The sequence below is a fragment of the Pollachius pollachius genome, assembly GCF_949987615.1.
Source record: "Pollachius pollachius genome assembly, chromosome: 1".
In the NCBI taxonomy this organism is placed as follows: Eukaryota; Metazoa; Chordata; class Actinopteri; order Gadiformes; family Gadidae; genus Pollachius; species Pollachius pollachius.
Genome location: NC_136934.1, coordinates 2,423,442 through 2,434,023, shown reverse-complemented (window position 1 = coordinate 2,434,023; position 10,582 = coordinate 2,423,442). Strand labels below are relative to the sequence as shown.

The following is a 10,582-nucleotide window of genomic DNA, read 5'->3' as shown; positions in this document are numbered from 1 at the left end:
GAACACAATTGTCTTGAAATAATAACAGAATTTACAACAGAATGAGGCTGAATCAGTGATTTCGTGCACATGCATGCACTCATGCACGCACGCACTCACGCGCACATACACACACTCATGCACACACACACACACACACACGCACACACAAACACTCACACATGCACAAGCACAGGTACACACACATACACACACACACACAACCACACACACACACACACACACACAAAGAGGCACACACACACACACATACACAAAAAAAACTTTCATAAACACACACGCACGCACAAACACATGGGCGAATGCACATTCACACAAACAGATACAAACACACACGGGCACACACACAAACACACAGGCGAATACACACACACACACACAAAGACACACATATGCATACACACAGACACACATACACAGATACAGTCACACACAAACCAGTGTAAATATGAAATTCAGTTGACTTGGGGCTTATCTGTAAATCAGTGGTTCGGAGGCCGGACCCCACACCCTGCTGACCCCGTCTTATCCCGAAGAACACGAGTTCCCATTGGGTGCTGCCAGCATGTGACAGAGCTCATGGTGGAACGCTCAGATAACATGCTTTAATCTACATGTGCCTGCTGGCTCACTGTGTCAACCGAGTGACATTCGGGTCTCGTTTGGACCCGCTAGAAGGCTGTGGGGGGGGGGGGGGGGGGGGGGGGGGGGGGGGGGGGGGGGGGGGGGGGGGGGGGGGGGGGGGGGCGGCTATTGGCACTCAGAATACAGGCTCCCTTCCACCAGTGAGCATGGAGCGCTGAGCAGGATGTGGCTGGGAACGCTATCTTCACCATACAGTTGACAGTAGTTTACTGTTGGTGTGTGTGTGTGTGTGTGTGTGTCTGTGTGTGTGTGGGTGTGTGGGTGTGTGTCTGTCTGTCTGTTTGGAGAGATGTGTCACATTCCACATGGCTTCTCTAAGATGCACACGCTCACGGCATAAACACACATGGCATAAACACACACATACACACACACACACACACACACACACACACACACACACACACACACACACACACAGTCCCCTGTGCTGTGTTCCTGCATCATGGTGCTGCACATCAGTTGGTAGATTGATCCTCACCACCCTGATCTGATCTCTGCTCTCTGACTCAGAGAGCAGAGGGAGAGCGGCCCAGGAATACAGCTGCTGCTCTGAACATGCTAGCTGCTGCTCTGAACACCTTCCTGGGTGTGTGTGTGTGTGTGTGTGTGTGTGTGTGTGTGTGTGTGTGTGTCTTTGTCTGTGTCTGTGTCTCTGTCTGTCTGTCTTTCTTTGTCTTTCTGTCTCTGTCTGTCTGTGTCTGTCTGTCTGTGTTAGTGTTATTCTGTGTGTGTGTGAGTGAGTGAGTTTGTGTGTGTGTGTATGTGCGCGCACACACACACACACACACACACACACACAAAAACAGAAAGACACACACACACACACACACACACACACACACATACACACACACACACATCCAGTGCCCTGTCCTTCCCTGTGTTACTGATTCGGTACAAACTGCCCCTGACGTAGATGATCAACAGCAAACTGGTAAAAGTTTAGTCAGAGAGATTTGCTGAGTCAGAGAGACGCATACATGCTTGCACACTTTATGTATGCAAACACACACACGGGCAAATGCACACACACACAAACACACGGGCAATTGCACACGCAAACACACTTTGTGTTATAGAACTGTGTGTTACCTGCTAGCTGTGCAGGTGTATCACAGCGTAAATATGACCAAATAAGGGCAAGAGAGAGACAGGAGATACAGAGAGGAAGACCATGGGGAGAGAGAGAGTGAAGGAGAGACGACACACAAACAAAACTCTACACACACACACACACACACACACACACACACACACACACACACACACACACACCACTCACCACACCACACACACACACACGCACATACACACACACACACACACACACAAAGACATTGACCAATTACCTCTTCAATTGCAAAGCATTAAGTGAAGACGGAATTTGGACTTATGAATTCTGTGAAAATCATTGAAGTTACAATCTGTCTTGAATATGTGTGTTGGGACTAGGGTTGGCATCACGGGGAAATTGACGCTGAATGTAACCTGATACTAGGGGGCGGGGGAACTCCGGGATCCCGGTGCTATACACACTCTCTCACCGGATGGTGTCTTCATTAGAGAGCCATCCACCCTCGAGACAAGCGGACTAGAACGGTCGAATCCACAAACCATGAATAAAGGCATCCTTCTGAAGGTAAGTGGCCTACTACTCTTCGTCGTCAACGTGATTGGGTGGATTGTTTTTTTTAATGTAGTATTGTTTTAATTTAGTTTAATGCTGTTTAATGAATCCTTGGCCCATGGCGGGGTTTCGGTCCGAGTGGAAGGCTGTACTCTGACTCCAGATCTCCGCTCATTTTTGTAATTTATTTCATTGTCTTCTTCGATCATTAAAACGAACAACGAGGAGCCGTGCGTGAAAACAGTGAAGAGTTCCACTAAATTGATTTAATTTGTTTCTTCCCATGGCCCGCCGGCATTTATCCCCAGATCTTCATCTTTCGCGCATTATTGGGAAGTCTGTGACCAACATTGGTGTTGTTTATTAATATTTATCAAAGGTTAGGATTGGGATTAGGTTTTCTGTTTGGGGTCTGCTCTGAGAGTTATTCAGAGCGTTTATTAGGATATCTTTCTAAAGCAGCCGTCGGGTTAGTTTCGGTTTGTCTTTAATGGACATCTCGTGAGTGTGACGTAGGTCGACGTCTGCACAGGTGAGGCCGGAGGTGACACAGGTGTGCGAAGCAGGTCACGTGTCCACTTCCCGAGAATCAAATTTATGAGCTCGGAATGGAATCAAGTGGCGGGTGTGAAGTTTCCCCGGACCACATATGGCAGTTACCTGCATGGAGTTAAAATAAAGCTTATAAAGCTAAATGTAAATTGCAGCCTGTATCAAAACCAGGGAGAGTAGTTATCTTTTCTGAAGTGCGTTTTAAAAACTAACTTTGAGACATGAATAAGAATAATTAAAAGTCATGACGACAAGAATCAAAAGCCCCTACGTTCCGAATAACTTTCAATAAAAAATGTCCAAAACCATATTAATATACACCTCAAAGTTGCCTGGTAGTCCAACTTTGAGGTAGTATTCTGGTTGTGGGGGTACACCTCTTTAGCTGTGGCTTCATTCAGCCACACACACACACACACACAAACACACACACGTGTGTGTACAGTGATTGGTCACCATCTAAGCTAGCCTGGAGGCACCAACGACTCAACCCTGTGTGTGTGTGTGTGTGTTTGTGTGTGTTTGTGTGTGTGTGTGTGTGTGTGTGTGTGTGTTTAGGCTTGTGTGTGTGTGTTTTTCTCTGTGGTCCTCCTCTGTGAAGCCCTGCCCACTCCTCCACCGGGCACCGATCCAAAAAGGGGCGGACTGCTGGGCCAACGCACCTGCTCACAAGGCCTGTACCCGTCAGCGCGCCTGTGCTGCCTAAACTGCCCCGCTGGTAAGCCCCGCCTCTTCCAGGGTCCACACAGACCCCCACCCTGTCTGGCTAGCTGTTGTTTGTGTTTCTAATGGGATCCCAGTTAGATGGAAACACTGTCAACAGCCCCCTTCCTGGTGTCCACACATCCCACGATAGTCACCAGGGACGTTTCCAGGTTTCTGAAACATCTGGGGCTTAGTCCAGAGGGAAAAGTAAAATGATTGCGTAGCATACGGAAAATCTTTTTGGATGCTTTATTGTGCATGCACATTTTTTCATAATGCTTTACCTATAGAAACAGAATATTCAGTTTATTATAGCTACCTGACTGCTGTGCTGCTTATCCCCCAACATCTAAAGTTCCAATCAAGTTATTTCAGAGTAAAATTAATGCATGTCAGCAGACCATATCTATATATGGATGGATGGATAGATCTGACTGTGGATAGGATAGGTTAATTCACCTGAGGTGGTAAACAGTCTGGTTATGTTTTTAAACTGTTTATTCTGTTGCCAGAAGGACTATCTATGCTAGACTAGACTAGGCTACTTTATTTTGAGATGTTCCTGGAATCCCCATGTTTCTTTCTAAATAACTAATTACCATTAGTGCCAAGAGTCATTTCATCACTTCTAGACTAAATTGAATTAATGCATTCCATAGTTACCAGTAAATATACCAATAAATAGTGTGTGTGTGTGTGTGTGTGTGTGTGTGTGTATATATATACACACACACACACACACACACACACACACACACACACACACACACACACACACACACACACACACACACACTTGAGTAACTTGTTGGAAATTACATCGCCTTCCTTCCGCTTTTAGCCAGTGAAATGCTGTGTGTGTGTGTGTGTGTGTGTGTCAGGAGAACACCAGGTCTCCCCGTGCTCCAGCGACCGGGGGAGCAGTGTGTGCTCAGAGTGTCCCATGGGGACGTTCACGGAGCACAGCAACAACCTGCACACCTGTCTCCCCTGCACCCGGTGCCGCCCAGGTGAGGGGGGGTGACAGAGTGAACCACTGATAGGGGGGTGGAGGATTGTAAATGAGGGTCAAGTGAGACGGGATTATGAGCGACCGCCAGTGTGAATGGAAGCGACAGTGGGAGGGGTTAGTGACTGACAGCTTAATGTGAATGAGTGAGGGGTTACTGTGAAATGAGTGACCCTTTCTCCCATTAAGAGAATAGATCATAGTATAAACTAGTAGAAGTAGAGTACATTCAAAAGAAAAACAAAGAATATAAAAAGGTTAAGGCAAACTGAAAACAACAGGTGAGAGGGTGATTTGTGACGGCTGATTGTGAATGAGTGAGACCTCCAAGCTCTGGGACCCCAGGGTGTGTTTGTGTTTGTGCCCCCCCCCCCCAGACCAGGAGGAGGTGCAGCCCTGCTCCCCCACCAACGACACGGTGTGCCGATGTAAGTCCGGGTACTTCTGCGCCCTCGAGCAGCCCTGCGAGGTGTGTCAGCGGTGCAGGAGGTGAGCCCAGGAGAGGCGGGTGCATGGGGTTGGACTTGATCAATGGCACCACTATTTTGCTTTCATTTAAAAAGCTCCTCTGGACGATTAAAATCATTGAAATGTGTTTCTAGTGTGAGTTCTACACTTTCAAACTCCTCCCAGCGTTCGCCTTCCCATTGGATACATTCTGGTTCTTTCTCTTAGCTGTAAAGACGGAGAGGCGCTGGTGAAGAGCTGCACAGCCCACTCCAACAGCGAGTGTGCCAAGACCCCGACGCCCGGGACCCCAACAAAGGGTAGGTCTCCTGATTCAGGCTCAGCCCCCCTAGGTAAGCGGCACGTTAACCCTCTTGTGCTATTGCTCTATCTGCTGCTTAGTCTTTTAGCACATGGTTTTATCCAACACGTCTTTGTGCATCGGATCAACGCAGTAAGACTCTTAAGAGACCCTTTACATAGAAGTAGTAGTAGTAGTAGTATCCACTAGTGAAGATGGGTCTGCCACCTGTGCCATGGTTCATGAAAGGAGCAGACCCCTAATTATTATTCGTGTGACACCGGGGTTTGTCCTGTGATTATCCCGCAGTGAAAAGGATCTGTTTTCTGTAACTGATGGGTTTTAGGCATTTTTAAATGGTAAACGGTAAATAAGCTGCATTTCTATAGCGCTTTTCTAAACAGTGCTCACTCAAAGAGCTTTACAATATTGCCTGACATTCACCCATTCATACACACATTCACACACTAACAGCGGTGTCAGCCAGGCGACAGCCAGCTCGTCTGGAACTGTCAGGGGGAGGTGTCTTTCTCAGGGACATCTCGACACTCGGAGGACAGCTAGGAGGAGGACAGCTAGGACGAGGACAGCTAGGAGGAGCCGGGATTGAACTAGCAACCCTCCAGTTACCAGCCAAACCGCTCTACCCCCTGAGCCATATGCATAGATTTTTAAAGCGTGTGTTGGTCCAATCAAGCAGTGCCAGACTACATGATGAACTTGTTGACGCTGAGCTCATGAGCATCAGATCCACGCTCATGGTGGCCGGTCTTATCTCTCCGTCTGCAGCGCTCTGGTGGATTCTAGGCGTTTCAGTGTTCGCTGTTGGTGGTGTTTTTTGCGTCTGGGTCTACAAGAAAAGGAACCCTTGGTTGACATGTAAGTTGAACACAGCAAGGCCAGAATAAGGCAATCTTTTATTTTGTTGGAGTTGAGAAACTATACCCTAGTGTTTTTAAAAAGGTTATTCATTTTGAAAGTTAGTTAGTGTGTAGCACAAATGCAATTTTTACTGTAAGGAACTCCAGCAGGTTAACCTATTGGCGACATTACCTAATACTACACTACACTACTACAACACGAATACTGTGGCCTATTGTATTCCCCCAAAAATGTTGGCCTAAAGATACCTTGATCCCTACATACTTTAAATGAGCAGAAACATGTCCACAACAAGTGCTTGATAAGAGGGAAAACAAGTTTTTTTTTGTCTCTCCGCAGGCCTGCCTAGCCCTTCACCTGGCCATTCTCAGCAGGTGAGTCATCTTACACACCGTTTCTTCTTAATTTCATTCTTAATCATTTAAGTCCCGAGAATCTCTTTAATACATTAAACCCTTAGGGGGTTCAAAAAGATTGGAACGAGGAAGAGAAGGCTAAAACATTTTCCACTTTAACCTTACAAAAGTTGGAAAGTTACAATTCGTTCCAGTGGTGTATTCTCTGTTAAGGGTGATATCATACTCTTACCTTGATTCACAATTTGTTGCTCGCTGCCTGATCAGGCTCTTCACAATGTCACTGTTGTGTATTTGTTGTTTTTAATGCATACTTGATTCCGAAGATGATGTGAAATCTCTCCCCCCCCCCCCACTCCCAACCTTCTCGGCCACCCCTACTACATTTGTTTGGACAGCCACTGTTGAATTCCAGGGGCAATAAAATATAACCATAAGTGAACGTACCAATTATAAAAGGAGGCTTGTGATTGGTGGCTGCTCTCATAGAATGATGAGAGGAGGCCTGTGATTGGCAGCTGCTCTCATAGACTCATAAGAGGAGGCCTGTGATTGGTGGCCACTCTCATAGACTGATGAGCAATGGCCTGTGATTGGGGGCTGCACTCATAGACTGATGAGAGGTGGCCTGTGATTGGCAGCTGCTCTCATAGACTCATAAGAGGAGGCCTGTGATTGGTGGCCACTCTCATAGACTGATGAGCAATGGCCTGTGGTTGGCAGCTGCACTCATAGACTGACAAGGCTGCGTCTTGCTCGTCCTTGCTAGGGTGCCACAGGGCATGGTTCCCTCGAGATCGCGCAGAACGCCCATAACGTGATGGTGGATATCCCCCTGCTGCCCTCTGAAGAGCCCCGAAGCGATGGCTCAGTCAATGAAGATGACCCTGGTCTGGGCAGCAGCAGCTCTGAGACCAGCCTCACGGTCCAGATGCCCCCTCCACCTGCCTGTCCGGTGGTCTTCCGGTGTCCCTCTGCGAGGGTGAGCACATCGCTGGATCTGGCATGCTCGAGCTAACACTACCCGTTCATCCAATCCTTCCTCTACTTCACTTTGAAGTGATTAAAATCGACGTAGCCTGGTGACAAGGGGCTGATTGTTGGCTGACCTTTCCTCAACACAACGTCTTTTCACCCATGACTTACTAACTCACCTACAACCACATGGCTTAAGGCACACGTGGTCTGAGCTTCGAATCAAATCTTGTGTACGTGGTGGAGGGTCGTCGATTGCATGCATGAAATTCTTACACTGCTGTGGCTTGTGCATGGTTTGTTGCCTGTTTTGTTATAGATGTTTGGCTTATGGGGTTCATTGAAGCTGGAGAGTAATGGTTTTGAAGAAGGGCTAATTGATGGCAAAGACTGAAGGCCAAAATATACATCTGCGTTGAACTGCCCACATGGATCTCCAAGCCAGTGCTTGAATCAAGATTCTTGCGTGGGAATCTGAGTGGGGTCCGCCTAAAGTCATGAAATCAGTTGACATCTGGTGATGTGAACCACCTCGACCAGTCTCTCAAAAACAGAAGGGAAACGGGAGTGGGCTGGTGGCCTGACAGGTTTGACCCGGCTACGGTGGAGAGCGTGTGACGTAGACCTTCAGCGGCTGTTTGACGCAGAAATATAATTTAGGCTACAGAGGGTGACTGGTGACTGCGAGCCACTCTGAATCGGGAAGAAGCTAGCTGTGTGAGCAGGGGACAGAAGCAAGAACTGTTCTGATTTTTGTTTACCTTGTCTTTTTATTCTAGAATGATGACGATTCTCTGCTTGTTCCTTTAAATGGTAAGATCTTTATTTTTTCTGGGTTCTGAATACATCCAGCTATACTTTATACTGGGTACTGAATACATCCAGCTATACTTTATACTGGGTATTGAATACATCCAGCTGTACTTTATACTTGGTAATGAATACATCCAGCTGTACTTTATACTCGGTACAGAAAACATCAAACATTTTTAACCTTCTGTGTTCAGGTGAGAAATCTCTAAAGCTCTGCTTTGAGTATTTTCACGTTGACATGGAATCCAAGGTTCACAAGAGATTCTTCCGGAGCTTGGATCTGAGCGACAACGCAATCAACAACGCAAACATCGAAGACCGCGTCTATGAGCTGCTGGGCGTATGGCTGCAGAGGGAAGGCCAAGTAGCCACCCTCCACCACCTCCTGCGAAAGCTCAGGGACTTGGATCAGAACCGGACGGCAGACTCAATCGTTGAAAAGGCCATCGATAACGGTCACTATGAAAGAGTGGTGATTCCACCTCTTTCGGGCAAAAGTGATGAGTGACTCAAACCTGATGAGGGGCTCTTGCTTGGGGACTTTCTTGGGCTTTTCTGCAACTCCTTAAGGAAAATAAAATAAAGGTCCTACTGGATAAATGCGGTGAGGGGGAAATTCCAAGAGGACCAAGTCCATCGGAACAAACCCTGGGTGATGGGGATTCTATTTTTCCTGTGTCCACCACTGTTTTTGTGGTGAACATAAAACGTTTACTTACTTGTGACATGAAGTCAAAAGGTTCTCAGGGTCACGCGGTGGCAACCTACTAGCCTTCAAGGTGTGTGTCAATCGGCCGTAGTGAATGATGTTCGTCTTCCTCGTTACGTAGGAAAGACGAAGCAATTTTGTGCAACAAAAGAAGTGTTAAGTTGTAAACTAACTCTGATTGGTTCAAAGTTATTTTACAAATGGACTAAACACTCAGGCTACCCCAATCTCAGGGGATAGCCACCGAGTTCTGCATTGCGACATTCACAGTGCTCACTCAATAACAGATATCTATATGTATCTATATTAACATATTGATACGTACAGAGACTGAAATCAAAGAACGTAGCTCAACCTGCCTTCCTATGCACACTTCCTAAAAGCTTGCTCATGGGCAATTGTGTCAGTTAACACCTTCCAGTATTTAACCTGAAGGTGATGACGTAGTGCTTGCCACTGATGGATACTCACCATTCAGACCAAGTCGACACAGAATAGAGTTTCGTTAAAATGACGACTCTGGGATAGCCCAACCAGGCCTCCCAGAGCGTCGGTGACAAGCAATGTGGAAAAACGGTGGTTTCCACCACAGGACTCTCTATTACGAGACTCCATTACCTCACCTGCCTCACAAGAGGATGCATTTGTGCAAAAAAGTATTTATACATTTGATATTTATGGAACTTATTTCACACTGACGAGGGCCACAGCAATCAAATGTTTAGAAATATTTATTTTTGTAATGTTTTGTGCGGAATCAATGTGATGCAGCTCAGGGATATACCTTGTCTTTGTTGAAGTAGCCTTATTTATACCTTTTATGCACATGAGTATGAATTTGGTACAACTGAAACAAATATTTCAGGTACTGAAATATTGTATACTGTGCCTAGTTTCTGCCGTTATCATTCTTGTTTATCGCTGTGAATGAACAAAGGCACCTTGTTGAATGAATAGACAATTCTACATGTCAACGGTTGACATGTAGAATTGTTACATGAAGAAATGGAAATCTTCAAACTCAAGCTCCGTTAGACAGTTGTGCTTTCAGCACACCCCTCTACGGTCAATGTTACAACTTTGCATTCACTACCTTGTGAACTGTGTTGGAAAAAAAACCTTTTTACAAACTTTCTTTTCCAGTTTTGTTTTTTTCTTATTTCTCTCATCAAACACGTGCTGTTGTTTTTTCCTCAAATCAAACGCTGTTGGATAACAAATTAAATAGAGCTTTATTCAGCGATGTGATCTTGTATGTCACGTTATTGTTGAGGGCGGCTGCATGGTCCACTGACATTAAACCGACTCGTGTTAAATCACTTCCCTTGTAGAACAGTTGTGTTGTAAACTCTACAGAGCGCTGTTCGGCCTTTAAGTCTTGGCCCCTGGATTCAGACAGCTTCCATTTCTTAGTAAATGTTCTACAGAAATCTTATGTCAGTGTATTGCCATTTTTTCTTTCATTCTGAAAAGCGTGCTCACACTTAAGAACGTTATGTATTGTGTATAGCGTGGGCATGTAGGCCTACTCCTTGTTGCTCCAACTTGAACCAAAAAT

At 46.1% G+C, this 10,582-nt stretch overlaps 1 protein-coding gene across 2 annotated transcripts; it reads left to right on the top strand.

Moving 5' to 3' along the window:
• The first annotated feature begins 2,211 nt into the window (after positions 1 to 2,211).
• Positions 2,212 to 10,267, top strand: LOC307083937 (tumor necrosis factor receptor superfamily member 10B-like). Of its 2 annotated transcripts, XM_079747996.1 has the most exons (10): positions 2,212 to 2,287; positions 3,386 to 3,545; positions 4,414 to 4,542; positions 4,919 to 5,030; positions 5,217 to 5,308; positions 6,079 to 6,168; positions 6,511 to 6,545; positions 7,297 to 7,509; positions 8,282 to 8,315; positions 8,510 to 10,267. In XM_079747996.1, the coding sequence occupies exons 1-10, from the start codon at positions 2,264 to 2,266 to the stop codon at positions 8,821 to 8,823; spliced, it is 1,203 nt and encodes a 400-aa protein (XP_079604122.1). In that variant the 5' UTR covers positions 2,212 to 2,263; the 3' UTR covers positions 8,824 to 10,267. The 2 variants fall into 2 exon arrangements, with proteins under 2 accessions (XP_079604122.1, XP_079604123.1); XM_079747997.1 differs by lacking the exon at positions 7,297 to 7,509.
• The last annotated feature ends 315 nt before the right edge of the window (positions 10,268 to 10,582 follow it).

Excerpts from the sequence above, each read along its gene's own strand:
- LOC307083937 (XM_079747996.1), top strand. The coding sequence starts at position 2,264 with ATGAATAAAGGCATCCTTCTGAAG. Across the intron at positions 4,543-4,918 it reads CTGCACCCGGTGCCGCCCAG|ACCAGGAGGAGGTGCAGCCC; the intron begins GTGAGGGGGGGT and ends CCCCCCCCCCAG. Across the intron at positions 8,316-8,509 it reads TCTGCTTGTTCCTTTAAATG|GTGAGAAATCTCTAAAGCTC; the intron begins GTAAGATCTTTA and ends TTCTGTGTTCAG.